General features: G+C 40.7%; 1 protein-coding gene across 2 annotated transcripts in view; it reads right to left on the bottom strand.

The window, feature by feature from the left end:
* The window catches only part of TRPS1 (transcriptional repressor GATA binding 1), a 405556-nt gene that overhangs the window by 220683 nt on the left and 162283 nt on the right, over window positions 1-22590 (bottom strand). Inside the window, exon 4 of one of the 2 annotated variants that reach the window (XM_045007716.1) lies at window positions 348-506. The exons of the other annotated variant lie outside the window; for it this stretch is intronic. Within the exon in view, the coding sequence (XP_044863651.1) occupies window positions 348-384 (37 nt within the window). The 5' untranslated portion in view covers window positions 385-506. The remainder of the gene's footprint in view (window positions 1-347; window positions 507-22590) is intronic. 2 annotated transcript variants of the gene reach the window in all.

Raw genomic sequence — 22590 nt, 5'->3', positions numbered from 1 at the left:
AATAGAAATTGTTCTCAAGCTGCATGTAAGATTATTTTTTTTAATATTCTGTGATTTACATGGTTGGTATTTATTCTAGAGAACCCTTAGAAAAGAAATGATACTTTTCCTGTTGCTGGAATTCCATCACTATCATTTTTCAGGAAGACATATTATGTAAATAAAAGCACATTTGCAGTACTTCTAAATCAAGGAAACCATCCACTAGCAAGTCTTAAGTTAGATACAGGAAGAATATAGCCACTCAAATTATTATCTCTAAGACAAATAACAGATTGCACAATGTTTTATTGTGTGCCAAGAACTTTTTCAGTTAACATTTTCACTTGAAAAAATGGATCACATACTTGTAAAATCATACCCAGCATTGACTTCATAAGGCATGTGGCTTTAGAGTGCTTTTTACAATTATTAATTCTATTAGTCAACTAGCAGGAGGGCTAATGCAATTGTCTTAGAAGATGCACGGAAGACACAGAAGACATTTTGAGAGCTGATCTGTACATCTGCAAAACAAAACAAAACAAAGGTTTTCCTTCCTAAATTATGCATTCACAATGTTGCTTTTACTTAAAAACATTATTATGCCTATTTTATATTCACATGCAACCATCAGTGGGCACTATACCAAGAATGGCAGCAAGCTATTCTGTACTTCAGTCAAGCCTGAGAAGTGCTACATCTCTTTCTCTCTTTTTTGCGCGCGCACACACACACACACACACACACACACACACACACACACACACACACACAGACTGTGCTATCACATTAAATTGGCTCTGATGTCAATTTTACCCAAGAATGTAAAAGAGATGCTGAAATCTCTCTGGAGATGTTGTGTAGCAAAAAAATACTTTAATTTTTTTTTTATAAATTAACATATATTCCACATTGCTGGGAACTGTATGGCTTAAAGGGACTGGTAATTAGATACAAGCTCAGTGTTTCAAATCCAGCCCATGTTGACAGTGACTGAAAGTCATCATCTATTGGCTGTGAACTGTCACACAATAAAATGAATCTAGTAGTATTAATTTAGTTACTAGTGGGCAAGTGTTCATATGACAAAAACATAGTCACAACGACAGAAAAGTTTACTTGCAGCAAAGAGCCTAAGTGCTAAATGCGCATAGGGATTGAACTACCTGCTCATCACTGGAGGTGGTAATCTTTCCACAACTAGGGGTACGTCCAGACTACCCGCCGGATCGTCAGGTAGCGATCTATCAGGGATCGATATAACGTGTCTCGTCTAGATGCGATAAATTGATCCCCAAACGCACTCCTGTCGACTCCAGAACTCCACCAGGGCGAGTGGCAGAAGCGGAGTCGACGGGGGAGCCGTGGCCGTCGATCCCGTGCCATGAGGGTGGGAGGTAAGTCGAGTAAGATACGCTATTCCCGTAGCTGAAGTTGCATATCTTACATCGACTCCCACCTACCGCCCCCCAGTGTAGACCAGGCCAAAGGGAAGATTTAAAGCCTGTTCTGAAGCCCTCCAAAATCAAGGAAACTGCCTTCAACAGGCTTTGGATCAGGCCTTTGAGAAAGGTAGTGTGCAGAATTGGTTTTGGGGGTTCTACAAGGCTATGGCCCTTCATTATCCTATTTGCATGGGGGAGTGTAGGAGTGAGGTAGCCTTGAAAATATAAATTAATGTAAAGTGATCAAATGGGTTCAAAGTTGGTCACTGATTTTTTTCCTGAAGGTACTTATATGTCCCCTTATCCATCACAATAGCATCTGAGGTCCCCACAAGTGCTTCTATTTTTAAACCACAGTAATAGTTATTCATGGTTCCCCTGCAAGGGGGGAGAAAGGAAATTGTTTTTTCAGGATGAACTAAAAACATTAGCGCTGACTCTGGAGGTATGCACTGTTCATTACCCAGGCCATAACTGTTTTGAGGAAAACCTGTACTCCAGCAACCTTCACCAGCTCGAGATTTTACCAGCTCAATTTAAAAATTTAGAGATCAGGATCTGCAGATACAAGCCATCTTAGTCCAGCTGACAGACTCATGGTTACATTGCCCTGGATTGCTCCCCTTTCCATCTAAAACCTGTTTCCTGTTAAGCTGAATATGTTTATGTCACTGTGGGTAAATTCACAGATTTATAGATTCCAACGGAAGGGACCACTGTGATCATCTAGTCTGACTTTTTGTATAACACCGGCCCTAGAGCTTCTCCAACATAATCCTGAGAGCAAGCCAATCTTGATTTAAAAATTGCCAGTGATGGAGGATCCATCAGAACCTTTAGTAAATTGTTTGAATGGTTAATTACCCTCACTGTTAACCATTTACACCTCGTTTCCGGTCTAAAGTTGTCTAACTTCTACTTCCAGCCACTGGATCGTGTTATACCTTTCTCTGCTAGACTTAAGAGCACTTTATCAAATATTTGTTCCTCATAAATGGGACTGTACACTATTGAACAGAGCAGCTGTATGTCAAGGTAAAAGCATTCAAAGCAGACAGTAGGCTCTCCATGTAAGATTTAGCTTGAGTGTACCTCTGATATACACACTTTAGTTATGTGATTATTATAAAGGCACTAAACATCAGGCCAGACTTTATTCGTATGCTCTTTATATTACAATAACAGATTTGAAAGATGCGTGAATTTTGTGACATACCAATGATTAGTACGGTATTTGGGGCACAGGTAGATAAGCAGAAGGCACGTAGATGGGACCTATGAACACTGTGACTTTAGCTAGCCAGTACATCCCAGAAATTCAAAAGATATTGACATTTAACAGCATGCAGTAGGATCTCTGTGTCAAGGAACAGTGGAAATTATGCTATTTACAAACGTGTCGTACAAACACACACACATAGAGCTAAAACATCAGACGTTGCCAAAACAATACAGCAAAAGTCATTAAACTCTCAATTTCTCAGCTTAATATATGCCTAATAGTTACCTACCTCACATAAGTATTGCCAGGCTTAATTAATTAATGACCGTAAAGCTCTCTGTGAGCCTCTACTGAAAACTGCTATAGAGCACAAAATATTATTTCAAAAATCATTAGGACCACAAAAAAACACCTGTGGACTTCCAGCGTACACCATCTCATGGGCTTGGAAGTGATCTATTATTAAAGGAGACTTTCAGACTATTAATAATTTTTTGAACTTTTTTTCCCCGTCACAGTTCTGACAACACCTTGATAGCTAGAAAATGAATCTTATCTTTGGAATAGCATACATTCACACTGGTTTGTATTGTAGTGTTGGATAAGAGAGCAGGGCTTTTGGAACTGGTTTGGCATTCTCTTGTAAAACAAAGAAGAATACATGCATTTTGATGTCTTCTGACAGTCCACCCCACCATGAAACATGATCATCTACTCTACCGGGATGCTCACATTTACCACCTCAGAGGGTGGGGGGAGATTATTCCACACAAAGATACTACAAACACTGTAGGCTGGGCTTTATTCAAACAAACAAACAAAAACACAACATCTTAGATATCTTGTTAAAGGTGTTTGTTCTGCCCCACTAGTCTGAAACTGAAGCCTTCCTACCTAACAGGCTATTTCTCTCCCTCTTCCTCCTGCTATTGTTATGATCAATAAGTACTCCCAGGCTGGAAATCCCTAGTCAAAAGAAAGGCTGTTTCCAGCAAGGTGCTCCCCATGAGGACCCCTCAACTTTAGATTTGACTTTCCACCCAGTCCATATTCAACAGCCCAAACTGGCAACAATTATGGTCAGAAGGTCAACAAAGCATGACTAGGTCAACAAATTTCAAAGTGGCAGCCATGTTAATCTGTATCAGCAAAAACAAAGAGGAGTCCTTGTGGCACCTCAGAGACTAACACATTTATTTGGGCATAAGCTTTCGTGGGCTAGAACCCACTTCATCGGATGCATGAAGTGAAAAATACAGGAACAGGTATAAATCCATGAAAAGATGGGGGTTGCTTTACCAAGTGTGAGGTCAGTCTAACAAGATAAATCAATTAACAGCAGGATACCAAGGGAGGAAAAATAACTTTTGAAGTGGTAAGAGAGGTAACAGAACACCACTAGCAGTCACCTACAGCCCCCAACTAAAACCTCTCCAGCACATCATCAAGGATCCACAACCTATCCTGAAGGACGATCCTTCACTCTCACAGACTTTGGGAGAAGGCCAGTCCTCACCTACAGACAGCTCCCCCTCCCCCATCTGAAGCAAATACTCACCAGCAACTACACACTACACAACAAAAAAAACCAACCCTGCTACAAATCCCAGTGCCAACTCTGTCCACATATCTATTCAAGGGACACCATCATAGGACCTAACCACATCAGCCACACCATCCGGAGCTCGTTCACCTGCACATCTACCAATGTAATATATGCCATCATGTACCAGCAATGCCTCTCTGCCATATACATTGGCCAAACCGGACAGTCTCTACGCAAAAGAATAAATGGACACAAATCTGACATCAGGAATCATAATATTTAAAAACCAGTAGCAGAACACTTCGATCTCTTTGGTCACTCAATAACAGACCTAAAAGTGTCAATTCTTCAACAACAAAAACTTCAAAAACAGACTCCAATGTGAAGCTGCAGAACTGGAAATAATTTGCAAACTGGATACCATCAGATTAGGCCTGAATAAAGACTGGGAGTGGTTGGGTCATTACAAAACCTAAACTTAATTTCCCCAATACTAATTTTTCCCTATTGTTACTCACACCTTCTGGTCAACTGTCTGTAATGGAGAATCCTGTGGCACCTTATAGACTAACAGACGTTTTGCAGCATGAGCTTTCGTGGGTGAATACCCACTTCTTCAGAACAAGAAGAAGTTCTGAAGAAGTGGGTATTCACCCACGAAAGCTCATGCTGCAAAACGTCTGTTAGTCTATAAGGTGCCACAGGATTCTTTGTTGCTTTTACAGATCCAGACTAACACGGCTACCCCTCTGATACTTGTCTGTAATGGGCCACTCTCTTACCACTTCAAAAGTTATTTTTCCTCCCTTGGTATCCTGCTGTTAATTGATTCAGGGTTCCTAACAAATCTGCCTTACTGTCCTGTATATATTTTGTTTTTAACAATTACAAGTATTTTTAACAAGTACTGTTAATTCATCTAGGATGGATATGCCTGAAAAGCAGACAGGTTAGCCCTTTCCTGTAGTTCAGCTTTGCACTCTCTTCCAACCGAGGATCTTCAAATGCTTTATAAATACTAACCAATTAAGCCACACATAACTGTGTAAGGTGGACAAAGTAGTATTACTTCCATTCTACAGATGGGTTAACTGATCTCCGGAGAGCAGAATTGACTTGGCCCAATGTCACACAGCAGGTCAGCAGCAGAGCTAGGAACAGAACCCAGCTCTCCAGAGTCCCAGGCCCATTTCACTCTCCTGTGCATATTTCAGCAGAGAATTTCAAGCCAGCTCTGGGCAAAAGGCCAACCTCTTGTAATTGAATAAGGTTCAGAAAGAGCACCTCATGGAAAAATCTAAATGCTTCAATTTATCATGACAGTTATGGCATTTTATTTGTATGTAAATTAGTCTCCAAAACAGAATAAAAAGGCCATGCTTTCAGAGAATATTGTACCTCCGCTTCTCTGCTCTCAATTTGTCTAAAACCAGCTCTGTGTATTAAAGGTGTTTTAATTTTTATGTGTTGATGTTGCTTTGCGTGCTCCCCAGTCTGTTATTTTACTGCGGAGTAAATCCAAAATGATTGTTCACTGCAGTGAAATAACTGCCTTCGTAACAGCACTCAGCTCCCCCATGGCAGGCACAGCCCAGCCATCCACGCTGAATTCACTGGTTATTTTATTAATTTAGCAAAAAGTAGGTACATTTTATGGGAACATCGGAATTACCCGACTGGATCAGATCAGAGTTTTATCTAGTCCAGTATCTTACCTCCGACAATAGCCAGTGCCAGATGCTTCCGAGCAAGGTGCAAGAAACCCCGCAGTGGACAGTTATGAAATAAACTGCCCGTAAGAAAAATTTCCTCCTATCACCCAGTAGTTAAGAGAGCGGCTTATTTTCTGAAGCATGAGGATTATATCCCTTGCACAACTTTTTTATGTTTTAGTATTTGCTATTCTAATTCTGGATATTTTTGACATCCATATAAACCTCTAATATCTTTTTCAGTTCTATTATAATCTAGACTTCAATGGTATCTTGCAGCAATATGTTCCACGTTCTAATTATGTAGTGTGTGAAAAAGCATTTCCTTTTATCAATTTTGAATTAGCCACCTTTAAATTTAACAGAATTTTTCCTTGTTCTTGCATTAGGGTATAGGGTGAATAGAAGATTCCAATATACATTCTCTATATGATTCAATATTTTACATACTTTTATCATGTTCCTGTCTTGGGTAAGCTATCAGAAACTTTTCAAATCTCTCCATATACAAGTTTTTCCGGGTCCCTAATCATTCTCCTTGCCTGTCTCTGAACCCCCTCTAATTCTGTAATATCCTGTATCCTCAAAAGAGTAATTATATACATAAAATCATAACATAACTGTAAAATTCCCAAATGACAATGTTAAGATACCTACATTAGTTCAGTTCAGTTAGTACATCAGTACAGTGTCACATATGAATATAGAAAGAAAGACAGATTCAGGAATTAACTGCACATGTCATTTTGAAAAATGTGTTACCTAAAATATTCAGAGATGAGCACAATATATATGTGTACATTATTGTGCATATAATGTACACATCTACGAATATTGATGGGCCAATGGAACAGCAGTAGAATATTAGTAGTAGTAACTAAGATTATAGTATATTGCCATTATCAAAAACAATTACACCTGAGGGCTTTTTTTTTTTCAACTTTATATTGCTATTGACCTTAAATTCATTATTTTTCCCCTATTCATCATAAGTTTAACATCATAATAGATGATATCCATGACACAGGCCAGGGCAGAGTTGTACAATGCTTTTAAGGCAAGGATGAGAAATTTAAATTTGATACATGAGCCAGTTGTGCAATTCAAATAGGGGAGTCCTATGGCAGGATTGAACAGCGAAGAAGATATTTGCTGATCCCTTTTGGATATATTAAAAAGGAGCAATATGAATATCAGGCAGGGTAGAAAAGAGGAGGTTTACAGTAAGCAATGCACAGGTGATGGTGACATAGACAAGTATTTTTCCCATAGGGATTAAAAGGAAGAAAGGAGATTTTGCTATGGTTTAAGGAATAGGCCAGCAAGGTCCAGTGAAAGCCTGTATGTGTGAGAGGAAAAGGAGGACCCAAAGATATCACCAAGGTTGCACATAGACAAGGAGGAAGGCATTGTCAACAACAATAGAGTTAAGAGGAAACACGTGGTTCAGGAAATAAGTATCTCTATTTTGGCTATATTAAGTTTGAGCTGGTGGCGGGCCATCCAAGATGAAATGAAACAATAACTTCACTCATTTTTTTATCAAGACTACAGAAGGGGTGTCAGTCTAAGTGGAAGTCTTGTTCTTTCTAGCCGAGAATAAGCCTACTTTTCTTGCTAAGCCCAAACTCTCTTTAAAGACAAGGGGAGTTTGGGGTTTGCAAGTGACACAGAACTGGACTCCTGAGATATTTGACAGAGGCACTGCATACTGCAATGCACACACAGGGTAGGACCTAGTTCCCAGGCCATCAGAAATCAGGTTTGGATGGGAGTGACTCATTTGTTCTTTTGGCTTGTGGAACACTATGGGCTGACGGCAAAAGTCCCACGGGCTTCAAAGGGCCCGGGATCAAGGCCCATGGCTTCTCCTTGTGCATGTGCCACCTGCTAGCCACAAAAAACAAGCATCAGATGAAATTGCTCACTCAGACAAAACCAGAAGACGTTGAATTGATACGCTGTCTCCAAAATTTGATGAGTTTGAGCATCCAAGAAAGAAAACTGGGGGCCAAAAAATTAAAGCAGCAAAGTAACTCAAAGAAATAAATTGGAGGAAGCTTTTAGTTAGGGATGGATGAATTGGCACTGATAAAATAAGAACACATCCAAACTTCTACCCCAAACCCAAACTCAACCAAAACCTTCTGAGGGGAAAGGAAGGAAGGGAAGAACAGGATGAGTATTGGCTGGGATTTCAATTTCAGCTAAATTCAGTTTGAAGACAGGAGTGGAAGAAAGAAACAAACAGGGTATCAAGGCTGGGATTCCTGACAGACCAAAAGTGGAGAGAGGAAAGGAGACACAGGGGAGACTGTTCACTTCTGTATCTTTCCTATATCCAGCCTGGACCAGAAGCAGAAATTGCCAAAATGCCACGGGAAAGGATATTCTCATGGTATTTTTCCAGCCAGAGCAGAAGCACCAAAAAGCTCACAAAACCACCCCTTCTTACAAGATTGCTGGCCTGGGCTTGCAGACACAAAATGTATGGATAGGACAAGTGAGGGCAATGGGAGTCGAACCCACTGACATTAGGGCTGACTTTGGTAGCTAATATTTAGGGGGCTAATGCAAACTGAGCTTCACCTTCAAAGCTTCTGATATTCCCCTACTGTGTAGTTTTAGTCTTGCCTAAGCATGCTCAAGAGAACTCACATTCAGAGAGTGCGGGGAAGGGGCAATAGAAGATTGATTTTTCTATCTGTTCTTTTAAAACAACCAAAATGCAAATCTACAGGCTGAGTAATGTTGGTAAGAATGGATAGCTAATGCTGTTCCATGCTTTCCAATTTCCATACGCTAACACTAACCGGAGATATTATTAAATCTAAAAGTTATTTTGATGCATTGATAAGCAAATTAAATATATATATATATAATGACTCTACATACGTAAAGTTTACAAAACTATTCAGTTTCCCTATTCCAACTGTTTCCCCTACGTGCTGGGAGTTAACATATCCCATAGCCATACATTCCCAACACAGACTGTTTTATTTCGTAATCGATTTAATAATTTAGATGTTTAAAAATGGGATATGTTTAGCTATCAATATAAACATTTTCTATATGTTTGGAATGAATCATCTTTTAACTCTGGTCTTGCTATGGCCATGATTGATACAATTTTCAGCTCTATTTGATTTGGGTGTCAAGTAAGGAGGGAAGCCTGTTCAGCATTATATTATACAATTTTATATTTTATGTCTTTTGTGAAAATGTACTCTACGTTAAATACAAACAAGTCAGATGCTGCTCTTACAGTGGGCACAAATGACCCAACTCTCCCTTGTGATTGGGGGACAACAGCAGCAACAGAACCACAACAAAAAAAATCAGTTTGTGCATTCCCTACCCAAAACAGCAGCTATGCCTAATCAAGAAAGCTTCGCCATTCTTCAGAAATTAGAGAGCTGACTTTGGAACTTAATATTAGCTTTAGCCAAGATACTAGTGAACTACCTTGCATTTGGGATCAGCATTATCGACTGGAAAAGAATCTCCATAGTAGCACATATTACACTGCACCCATACTAATGCAAAAACACAGATCCACTTTGTTATAGAGAAACACAGGAGTAAAAGGGAATAGAAATGTGTTTGCTGTTAGGTGGTTTCTCCTTAACCAGTGTTAAATCAGGAACATACTTTTTTATTGGGGGGGGGGGAGCAGAGGGGTATATAGCCATGGTAATTTTTGGTTATGAAGATGCTTCACGACAGAGAAGAACTTCAGAACTTTTGAGGAGGTGAAGAAGAGGGTGCCCTCAGGGTCAAACAGAGTGTGTGTTTTCAATATAGAATATAAATTTCTGTAGCACCATTTTGGTTCTGCTGGAGAAGCAAAGCAAACACAGACCCTTAAAAACTCTGCTGTAAACGTGTGATATGGTTATTACAGTGGCTTCAAGCAGTGTGCTCTTGTGTCCATCTTCCAATGGCAAGTGATGCCAACTTCAGCTTACTGATTGTTGGATGAATATATAGAGTAAAAAAAAAGTGTTTCTAAAATCAGTTTCTGCCCAACTCCCACATGAGCTTTCCATGGGAAAATCTCATAATACTGGAGTAAGTGATTTTATGAATCTAGTTTTAGCTCTTGATAGAAGATTTCTGACTCATGGCTTTGATTCTTTATTGCAAGAAGGGGTAAAGTTCCAAAAGTCCTCACATTACCATCTACAATACAGAACTTTAATTTAAACCCTGGTAATCTGCCAAGATCATAAAACAGATACAAAGAAGTTTTAAAAATTGATTTTAAATATTGATTTCTCTGGGAGCTAAATACGTTATTTCCACAAATGTAAAGACAACACAGGTTGCAAAATCCACACTGCAATATATATAAACACACTTAACACTACCACCACTGGTGCTTACTGATTCAGGTTGAGGATTATAGTGGAAAACTGTAGTCCAATGCGCACAGAGACATCATAATTGGATAGAATTGTGTCCACTGGAGGACACTTTTTCAGTCCAAGGAGACTAGCTGTAACTATAGTCCATCAACAGCAGTTCTGTGTGTGTGTGTGTGTGTGTGTGTGTGTGTGTGTGTGTGTGTGTGTGTGTGTGTGATCATTTCCTTTAAATGGTTGAGCAGAACAACCACCACCTGTCACCCCTCCTTATCCCCTACCTCTCACAAAAAACCCTCTTCACACACAGCAATCCTGGCCACTCCATTCCACTCTCCCTCCTTAGAGTTGTCTTCTTGCCTCCTCCCCACCTAGTTCAGTACCTCCACAGACTGAACAAATATAGAGCAATGATATAAGAAGGATGATTCAGTTACACTGAGATGTATCTCACAAATACAGCAAGCGACTTACTAAAGCAATTCCAGGTTTACTTCAGTCTCAAAAAACCCTGAAAATTATTTGCATAGGCTACAATAGCACCTCCTTTGAAGTAGTGTTGCAACTCGTGCAAAGGAATCTGGGATGTACCCGAAGATCCAGGCTACAAATTAACCCAGCCACATCAGGTGGAGAAGCTGAGAGTTCAGCAAGATAGCAGCTGAACCACAAGAACTGCCAAATGCAATTCGGTTGAGCAAGGCTGCGTCATGTCATCCTGATCAGATAGGTGCCAGCCAATAGTCTTTTGTTGTTTGCACTCCGCCCACTAATCCATCTCTTATGGGACTACTTCTAAATTTTCCAAATCTCTGGGCAGTTTCGAACAGCCACCATTGTTTTAAGAACTTGACAGAAAAAAAGGTCTCATCCTCACAACAATGTGTAGGTAAAGGATGGGCAATAATTAGTCCTGTAATACAGCTGATAAATCATGCGGCCTGGATATGTGATCTTTATACCATTAGAAATGAAAAGAGAGAGTCCAACTTCTAGAATTGTTTGGTTAACTGATAGAGGACCTTAAACCTGTGATGTTTTCTCTATAGAAATTTTACTTCATCATTGTTACCATACTTTTTTGTGATTTCCATAGTTTTAGCTATAATTTTCTTCTCCCTCCTGACCTGGTACAGCTGGATTCATGCTACTCAAACACCTTGCTTTACAAGCAAAGAGAGATGAAAACAGGACTAACTGAATTTAAATATTATGCACAGAGAGAATACATAATGGTGTAGCACAAAGGGACTGGGAACTACCATCATCACTCATCTGTGGCTTCTCCACTTGTGAGTAATATGAACAGCCCAGATTCATGCTGGTAAAAATCTTAATGCCATAAAACACCTGCGTGTAAGTCACAAGAGTGTAAGCACATACATACATTTATCACATAGAGAGATTAAATATACATACACACTCTAGTCACAAAAGTCTCCTGCACAACCATTCATGTGAGAATCTACTGCACACACCAAAAGAGGGGTGGAGATTTTTTTCCCCCCAAAAAAGAATCCTCTCTCTATCATCCATGAATCACACAATCCCTTTAATCCATTAGACAAAAAAAAGGAGCGCCTATGGTCCTAAAAGCTATAGTATTATGTTTGGATTTCTATTAATCCACCTTTGAATGACAGTAGCTCTGGCATCTTCCCCTAACCTTATCCAGTGAAGTTCAAGAGATTTGAACATTTCAACATCCATGACCAGGAAGCTTGCTATTAAGATTCACGCTGGATGCATGCTTATGCATATTTGTGCATAGCCATGCATTGTTCCTGTTGTGCCTGCTAACAAGGTGGTATTCTTGCTTCACTAACGCCAATCAAATACGGTTTAGATGGTTAGCCTGCAGAACATTTGAGGGGCTATCTCCACTGCAGGAAGTTCTCTTTTGTGACAGCTCTGCCATATTGGCAGTCTGCTTATACTTACACCTGATCTTGTGTGTAGAAATTATCTGAATAGCAGAGAAGATGACACAAAGTTTGCAGGGATTTGAAGCTGCATTATAGACAGAAGTACTACAGTGATATCCTGGGAAACCTATTAAAAACCATATGGTGTGACAACAGGAAAAAACATATGCACAGCAATAGGCCATCTGACAGTGTGCGAGAGCAAGCCCATGGCAGGTAATGAAATCAAGATGTACCAAAACCCAAAAATGAGTAGTACGTTTGCCCAAAGTTTCATCATTCTCAGCTCATACTCTGTTTGGAGTTTGATACCCTTCCCAAGAAGTATATGGCGGGGGGAGCACTGCATATGTTGATTTTGCACATTCATACAGCACAGGAAAGGATAACAAAAGACAGATCCCTTTCATTTTAGCCATAGACTTGTCAGGGTAAGGGTGTGCGTGAGGTCTACATTTTTATTTGTGTTTCAAGTACATGTGTTTAATTGTACTTGTAGGCCTTTACGGCTAACATGTGTGATCCTCTTTACAAGCAAACAGCTGTTAATCAGCCTTTGAAAGTCTTCCCAGAGCCATATTCCCATTCTATCATTTTTTACAGTACCATATGCATGCTCACGTCAGACCTTGAACTGGTCAAAAAGAAGTCATGTCTCCAGGGGCTGGTGAGCGAACGCTATAATGCAATCTCAAGAAGTAAAGAAGTGTCATTAATTTAGGAATCAGGATTAGCCAAACAGTCAACGTACTGTGCAAGCTCACACAGCAAAACTGTACTGAATAACTATGAAGTTCGGATTAACAGAACCCACAAGAAAGCACTAGACTGGGTTTCCTTTCACCTTCGCTGTGTAACTATAAATATTCAAGGGTTAAAGTGGGAAAGTAATGAAAACACTCAGAAAGAAAACCAGTTTTAAGACATTAATCAACAATGTTGTACAGGGCTTCAGTGTGTGCAGTGTGCACAGCTCCACAGTCACATCCCAGCAATGCAGAGTTCCAGAAGTTTGGTCTCTCCATTTCAATCAGTTTGCAATCTGTGCAGGAGCTCCAGTGCTGGAGGCAACACATTGTTTGTGTCTTGCCTAGGCTTCCTGAGAGCATTCTGAACTTTCCTGAAATGAAGGGCACATTCATCTCTGGTTTGGTCTGGAGTTGCTTTTTTTTCTTTTTTTCCTTTCATTTTTATGCTTTCATAAAATATAATTTAATTACAAAAAGAAGGGTGGGCCACTGGTTAGGGCACTAGTCGAAGACTCTGGAAACCTGATTCCACCACAGACCCTGTTCCACCACAGACTTCCTGGGTGACTTTGAGCTAGTTGCTTAGCCTCTCTATGCCTCAAATTCCCATCTGTAAAATGGGGATAATAGCACGGTCCTACCTCACAGAATCTAAATTCAAATCTAAATGCATTAAAAGATTGTGAGGTTCTCAGACACTCCAATAATGGTGGTGATATGCGGCCCTAAGATAGAAATATTTTTTTCTAAAAAGAGCTCCCACTCCTGGAATGTGTAATATCCACTATGGCATACCATAAACCAAGGATTAACTCTCCCCTTATCCAAATTCCTACTTCTGTGAGGCCTACTAACATTAGTCCACCACACATAGAAATATTCTCATGCAGGTTTGCCAACTCTCACAATATTGTGTCGTTTTCTTAAAGCCTGAGTTCGTGGAGTCAAATGATTATAGGAGAATGACAACTTTCATTAAAAAAAAAGTCTCTAGCCTTCAGTGTCGCACAGGAAAGCTTGAAAACAAACACTGAAGATTCACAACCCAGAGGGCAAATAAAGACAACTCCAAAAATTACCTTTTAAGTCTCATGATTATTAAGACAAATTCCATGATTTTCTGAGTGGGGCTGACTTTTAATTTTTGAATGGTTGGAGTCAGTAACACAGTTATGCTGTATATATCAACTCTTCTCACCACAAAATGATCATACTTAGCATTTTATATCACTACATACACCCAAAGTGCTGTATAGGCATTAATTAATTAACCCTCACAACTCTCCTGAGATGTAGGTGGGTAAGTGTTATATTCCAATTTTACAGATGGGGAAACTGAATCAGGAAGGTGCACTAATTTACCCAAGGCTACCAGTCTAGGTGTAGAACAGCCCTTTGCTCCTACCTCCAAACCCCACTGCTATTCATTGACAAAACAAAAAAACCCACTGATTAGTAATACTCAGCCAGTTTTGTTGTTGTTGAATTGTGCTGCCTGTCTGTTTCAACTGTAAGCTCTTGAGGGAAGAGACCATGTCTTCCTCTGTGTTTTGCAAAGCACTAATTATGTTTTGATGTCCAATAAATAATAACAATGTTTAATATAAACCATATTGGAAGCTTTGCCATCTATATCTTACACGCCTTCCCCACACAAAAGCTTTACTGAAAGTCGCATCATGGACTAGAGTATTAATTTGTTACAGCTGCATTTGGGGCATCTAACAAAATGTATACATGAACCAGTTTGAGCAAATGCATTTCTTAAGAGTAAGTGACAATAATTTTTTCTAATTTTTTTCTGAGTTACTTTTTGCATCTCCGGTCAAGCAAATAGCCGCAAGAGACAAAGCTTTCCACTACGGTGAAGGAAATATAATCACATATAATTTTTTTTTTAAATCTGTAACATTATAGGTATCACATTGAAAGCTTGCGTTAAGGACCAGATCCATAAATTTAGACTTGCCAGCTTTGCTCACTAGTGTGAGCAAGTTGCACCACCGGTGTATGTGTATGTGACACACTCAGCACAGCTCTTGCAAATCTCTTTTTTTTTTTTAAAGGCAAGTTAGCACTGGACTGCTAGTTCTTTACTCTTCGATATCTAGCACCTACTGCAGCACTGCCAGCTTCCTCACATTGCCCTGTCAACACACCTCAACTAGAGCTACTTCAACAATGAGAAATATGTGATGATTTTTTTAAATGTGATTAAATACTTGAATAAATTATTGAACAGACATGATCTGGCCTCAGTCATGACCTTGACAGACCATGTCTAGAGACAGTAAATTTGATTTCCTATCCACTTCACACAGGCCACTAAACAGATACCAAGTGACCTCCGGTCACCAACAAACAAAGCTGGTGTTCAGCCAGAGGTAAGGGCCTGATCCAAAGTCTAGTGAAGTCAACTGAAGCCTTTCTGTTGATTTCAATGGGCTCTGAATCAAGCCCTTGGAGACAAAAAACTGTGAAATCTTGGCCCCATTAAAGTCAATGAGAGTTTTGCCACTGACTTCAAAGGAGCCAGGATTCTACCTTCATCTCAATCAATACCAAGCTCCTGAGCTATCCGGTTTCACTAGGCTTTTGCAATACTTTGCTTGTTCAACAGAATGTAGTAAGCTGACAGAGAGGAGGGACAGGGATGATAGCTGGTGGCTCAGCAGAGGAATCTTGATATACGTGGACTGATAAAATCTTGATAATTCTTTAAATGCTTATAGTACATTTCACTTTGAACTGGTCAACTTTCACACTGTTTCTTTAGGTTACAGTCTTGAAAACACTATTGTCACTTGCTATTAGGTTCTTTCCTTCAAAATAACAGCCATATACAGCTATTGCTCTTTCTTTCTGCTGCACTGATATCCATTAAAAAAAACTCATTTGTGATATATTTTTTCTTAATAACCAATGCTTTTAGCTTTGGCAGGATTTTTTTTGGCATCTCATTTCACTACATGGAGATATTTTTAATATGTGGGGTGACTGTTCTTTTAGCACTTGTGAAAGATACTGACACTCAAGACCCCTGCACGCAGAATAGGTACAACACAGGTCGCAAGGGATCACTCTGAAGGTTGAAAGACACCTTATTGACAATTCTTGGCCTCTCTGCGGAGATGGCCAACCAAGTCATCATTGGAAGCCAGGAAGAGCGCGGTTATTGGACTGTGGGCACATCTGATAGCAATGGAATCAAGACTGTCCAACATTTGGCAATAACTTGTCATCAATAAGACATGAAAATGTTCAATTTGAACCCAGCGGTAGCAAAGCTCTGTACCCTACCAGGAAGCAAAGTTCAGCATGTATTCATTCCAACTAGGGTCTCACTGTCTGTCTTGGTAAATTCTCAAGTAGTTTCAGTCAGAGCTGAAATTATATCAGGGCTCACAGAGGCTGATTAGTACTAGTTCTAAGCAGATCATGAAAAGATCCCACTACCTTGAAAAAAATCTATTGCTGAGCCAAGCCTAATCATTATCTCCTACTCACTCCATAAAACCGCTGTCCAGACCACCATGTGGAAGACATTCAGCTAGAAGCAGCACTTCTTTTCTGCAAGCATGATAGAACATGGCATTCAATCCAAATGCTGCATTCCCTTCATTGCAGAAGGCTCTGCTCCCAGCCAACCCCTCACAGTTCTTCATGTCCGTGCATGGGTGGAATAGGCAGATGGAAGGAAAAGATTGGGGGAAATGTGAAAGAAAACTGATAAACAGAGTGTGGGAAGATAAAGAGAAGCAAAGGGGAATAAAAAGATACAAAATGGAGGAGGAAGAGGAGATCAGAGGACAGAAGGAGGTGAGGTCAACACACAAGAAAAAAAAGGGGACTAAACGAGACAAAACAGATTTGACTAGAAGCAGCATCTCTACCATTCACAAAGTGGAAGTATACCTTGAAAAAAGACAAAATTCATTTATTGTAAGCAAAGTACAATAAATAAGACAAAAAGGAAGGATGGAAGGGGTGTCCCTGTCTTGACACTAAAATGCTGCTAGACTGAAATATGTTTCTATACGACATACTAGTAAACTCACCCATCTTCTGCATTAGGCTGCAAAAGTGAAATTCTGTGGCCTGAATTAGGCAGGAGGACAGTCTAGAAGAAGAAGAATGGTCCCTTCTAACCTGAAAATCGATGAAAAGTGCAAACAAAACCAGTACAGAAGCCAGAGGTATGGGGTGCTAAACTGGCCCCATAGCTACTGGGGACACCATCCATTTCCCCTCCTCTTCTCCCCCTCCCCCCAGACACACGGACACACACATCTAGCAACCTAATTCTGAGAGCATGCTATTTTTGGGCTGTTTTACTCCAAAATAAAGTCTCACTTGAGTGCACTGGAACAAATCAGTAATTATTTTCTGGGGGCCTACAGTTGTTGGCTGCAAAGAACAACATCATTAACAATTACATACATCTCTAACAATCAGCTAATATCTACCACTTTACCAGGAAGTTCAATAAGTTATCTCTGAATAAAATTTAGTTCTGGCCTATTTTGATCCAATTTACATTAGTCCCTAGTACAGATAGAAAGATCCAGGCACCGGAACCCACTGAAATTACCATGGTCAGATTCTCATTCAATTTATCAACTCCACTGTCACAGTAACTAGCTTTGTACATCTTTATATTTGTTCTCTATGCAAGCTATCACACAGAAATGGAATACTATTTTTATTTGCTTATCTCTTTTGCCCTGGATAACGTCAGTAAGTCATCTCCTTCTGTCAACTTAAAAAGATTCTTTTTGGTCTTTACCTTAAAAGGATGCGTCAATGTCAACTTTTTTTTAAAAAGCAGTTCACAGCTGGTTACTTATTATTCTCTCTCTATGTGCCTGATTCTCCACTTGCCTACATCTCAGATAGACATTTAAGGCTGTGCGAAAGTAGACATAAAACCCTACTATTCTAATATGGTCATGTTTTACAGCTCCTCTGCCACAGGCACTGGAGAAAATTATCCAGGGATTTAATCCTGAGGACTTTATTCAGGCAAAGTTCTCACTAACTGCAACGGGACTTCTAGATTTGACCTGATTTTTGTAGCGCCTTCTAAGCAGTTAAAAAAAACAAAACAAAAAACAAAAAACAAAACAAAAAAACGTTAGTCTCAAAACATAGGAGCAGATTGCTGAAGCCCTTATTCAAGTGACTAAGAGCTCCAGGATCTGATCCATTTTTTCCTAGTGGATGTTTGTCCATGTTATATAAACTCCCTGCACAATTTTTAGAGTTGGCAGTTCAGGATTAGGATTCTGCTCAATATTTAGAAAAGGCCGGTGGACGGAGATACAATCAAATAGTCTCAACACCACACTCCAAATTGGGAGAAGTATGGAAGATTTAAAAGTACACAATTCACATGACCTGAAAATAATAGTACTTTGCATTTCTATAGCACTTTTCACCAAATGAGCTTAACGAGCTTTACAAAAAGTTCATGTTTTTTTTTTTTAAAGTGAAGTTAGGATTCTGTGCTGAATGCTCCAAATAATGAAGGGGGAGCTAGTGCATAGCCCATTTTAAACTCATTTAGTCAGCGATGATTGTGATTATTTGTGCTACGATGGTAGAGAATCACATAAGTGAATGGTTTAGTGTATGTCAGATTGCTGCGAAGTAATGGAGTTTAAAAAAGTATTTTACATAACAACCTTTGAGATTTAAAGTATTTTTAATATTATGTCATATACAGGGCCGGATTGACTCTCCTGTGGGCAAAGGCTATTAGATTTTGTCGGGCCCCTGTACATAAGTCTTTTTTCCTAATTTAAAACAAAATGATCACAATTATGGTACCGAATGAACTTGCCTTTTAATTAACATAAAGCCGTTCTGTGGTTACATTTCAGTCTTCAAACACGTAGACTATAGTGAAGTTAATTCAGAATAGCCTCCTTCTCACCTTAGAACAGCTGTTAGCTGAGTTTCTTTCTGGGAGGGAGTCTGGGTGCAGGAGGGGGCTCCAGGCTGCGGCAGAGTGTTGCGGTGCAGGAGAGGGTGAGGGAGGGAGTTTGCAGCAGGAGGGAATTCTGACCTGGGGTAGGGGGTTGGGGTGCAGGAGGGGATGCGAGGTGCAGGCTCCGGCCGGGAGGCGCTTATCAGAGGCGGCTCCCAGCCGACAGCACAGCAGGGCTCAGGCAGGCTACCTGCCCGCCACAGCCCCGTGCCGCTCACGGAAGCAGCCGGCTGCTGACATGTCTCTGCGCACCCCCGGGAGGAGGGAGACAGTGTGTCTCCGTGTGATGCCTGCACCTGCAAGTGCTGCCCCTGCAGCTCCCATTGGGGACTGGGGCAGCACGCGGAGCCGCCTCCCCCCCCCACACACCAAGGGCCACAGAGTCATGCCAGCAGCCAGCTGCTTCCGGAAGCAGCGAGGGGCCACGGCATGTAAGCAGCCTGCCTGAGCCCTGCTGCACAGTTAGACTTTTAGCAGCCCAGAGATTGTGATTGACTGGCAGAGGCTCCAGGATCGACCAGTCGATCGCGATCAACACGTTGGTGACCACTGAATTGTATATAATTATGGATTTATTTTTGCAAGGCCCCCCCTTAGCCCGAGGCCCTGGGCTGCAGCCCCTAAAGCCCCTGCGTTAATCTGGCCCTGGTCATATACTAAAAATCACACCATATACTTGACACTCCTCCAGCAAGGTCTCACGGTAGTTGTAACGTTGTAATGCATACTGGGGCATCACAGTGGAACAGAATCCGACCAGCAACCGCCTTAGTGGACTTAAACCAACAAAGGTACGTTTAAATTAATGTATATGCTAGAGGTCCCTCTTGCAATTCAGCGCATTCAGCACATAATACCACAGTTCATTGGTTTTAATAAATCATTTGCAAGTCACTTCAGTTGGTTCATTTTGTTATTACTTTTGACGACATTAAAAGTCAGAGCAAGATTATATGGAAAGGGAGATAGAAAATGTGACTGTGTAGAGTACTGATGCAACCCTGAAGAGTGTATCAGTCACAGAGCTATGTGAAGCATAACACGCTTGGTACTTGCCCTACAATCGGTGAGACTAGCAAGTAGCACAAAAGCCTCACTTTCACCTACCCTGAAACAATGTCCTAATACCTTTAAAGCTCAGAAAAGGAGGTTTTAAAGTGTAGACAAAAAAATTGCTTAAATTTTGGTTTGATACATCCAGGTTTCCTCTTGTCAATTATTTGTTTCATATTGTCATTATGGAGATATATATGATTGCTACTCACCCAAGATGGCACATGGGCCAGCTTGTTATTTTATATCACAAAGAGTTACACTTTATATCAGAATCTCATATTCACTCTATCTACAAACAATGGGCAGACTCCCACCACCATTAGACTATTGTAAATCCATAGTAAATCAACTGAAATAAATAAAAGTTATTCCAGATCTCCAACGGTGTCTCAGGATTTATAAAGTGGCCCATGATAGGAAAAACCCTGCTTGCCTCAATGGAGCTGTTCCTCTGAGTATTTTGCTCTATACTGTATCTTAAGAGAAAAAAAATCTACCCTACCACTTCAAAAGACAAAATCTACATTGTTTGGGTTTTTTAATTTAGGAGGGAAAAAATTGTGCTGAGCCTACAAATCAAGTGGCAATGATTGGTAGTTTCTTTTCAATCAGAGACCAATCTGAACGATCGGATCGAGGAGAGAAGAATCGTTAATCACCACATTCTGGGAACTGGGCAGAGAAAGAGAGAACTGTTTTCCGCAACACTTCCTGTGATAAGACCGACAGCTCTGTCGCACTGCACACACCAGAGCTGCAGCAGGCTTCAAGGTTCATGTGAATGCAAACGTGACTCGTGACTCTCGTCTCTATACACATACACACAGAGCATTCTTTTCAGCCCTGGGCCAAATGGGGATGGGGGGGAGGGAAAGAACTGACTTTCCTCAAACTTCTATTAAAGGCACAGTTCACTTTGGCCCTAGCTACCTGTGAATTAGTTACAAGAGAAACGATTCATATTTCATTAATGGGTTTGGGAGGGGATATCAAAAAAGGAATTTACTTTTTGCTTTAGTTTATACTGACCCAACCCACTAAAGCAAACTCAGGTCTCAGATGATCTTTTATTCATTCATGAAACAGATGCAGAACTTAAATGCTGAACAAAGGGAGCCTGACTGATATACAGCAAGTACATCTGTTTTTCTTAAATCCAATCCAAGCAAAACTTTCTTTGCTCAATGTCTTTAAAATGTACATACCAAAATGGTATTTCCCTCCCCTCCCAAGACACCAGTTAGTTATAAAAGACTTTCAAAGCAGTGTAAATAAGATAGGAAAGAAAGAACTACAAGGATTAACTCCAACATGTCCCCATATCATCCAATAACTTCCCTTTACATGCACAGTACAATATGAGTTTGCTGATCACAGCTTTTCCACTGTAACAGAGCCAAGTGCAGGCAATTACTTACACTTATGTAGACTTTTTTAAGAGATAACAGTTATCTCTATTGAAAAGGCACAAGCTGTTTTTTCATTACTAAACTGGTTAAAAAAAATACAAAAGGGTTTCTGTGCAGGGCACTGATTCACCCAAGCCTCTACAGAGCAATAAACAGAGGAAAGGAGACAGTCTCTTCGCACTACTGAAGAATGTTTAACTCAGGCCTGGAACTGCATTAGTGTAAAACAGCACATCTAGCCTTTAAAAGCGTGTAACTATCAGAGATGTAGATACTGCAAACTAAAAGCCATTCATACTTAGATGATCTGAAACACCTAGAACTGGACATGGATGGCATGCAGAGGACAAAGACAATGCCTGGCTTGCACAGAAAAATTACCACACTTGGCATCCATTCTTTCCAAGGGGCACAGGTCTATACAGCTTTGTATTGCCAACCCTGTGATATTTTTTTTCCACAAGTCAAGGGATTTCAGCTGGAGCTGGAAGGAGTCTTGCAATGACACAAGAAGCTCCAGCCCTCAGGCAAATTTCAGCCCTGCCTGAGGGGGCAAGCCTCTTCTGACTGGCTGCCTTCCCCACTTCCTTGCCTCCTGGGGAACAGCGGGAGACAGAGGTTTCCTCGCCACTCAGGAGCCAAAACAGGAGATGAAGGAGGAGGGAGCAAAGAGAACCCAGCAGTTCAGGGCAGTTCTGCTCTCCCCACCCCTCCCGTGTGCAAAAGGAGGGTTCTTCTGCTTCGCCTCCCTCCCCGCCCCTTCCTTCAATGGCAGACCTGGGAAGGGGGAGAAGGAGCTAAGATCCCCTGGAGTTGCCCACTCTAGCCTGAAAGGAGGGAAAAGGGGAATCCACCCTGCCCCTCTTCCCCCTCCCCACAGGACTGGAAGAGGGGGGGGTGAAGAGCCCCATGCACTGCAGAAGGAGCAGAGTTGAGGCTGGGGGGACAGAATTGAGGTGGAGGCAGAACCAATGTCGGGAGCAGGGGTACAGGCTTGATTTGGAGGTTGAGAGGATGAGCAGGTGTGGGGCTAAACTCCCCTCATTCTATACATTTGGAAGAGTAGGCAGCACTAATGGTCACTCACACTAATTGTGGACAGAAGGTGCTAAAAAAAATAAATCAAAAGACAGACCAAAAAATACAATATAATATTGAAAAAAAAAAAAAAGCCTTTCTGCAGGCAAACTT

Source organism: Mauremys mutica, chromosome 2 (assembly GCF_020497125.1).
Source record: "Mauremys mutica isolate MM-2020 ecotype Southern chromosome 2, ASM2049712v1, whole genome shotgun sequence".
Classification (NCBI taxonomy): Eukaryota; Metazoa; Chordata; order Testudines; family Geoemydidae; genus Mauremys; species Mauremys mutica.
Note: the sequence above shows the minus strand (reverse complement) of the source record. Positions and strands in the feature narration are given on the sequence as shown.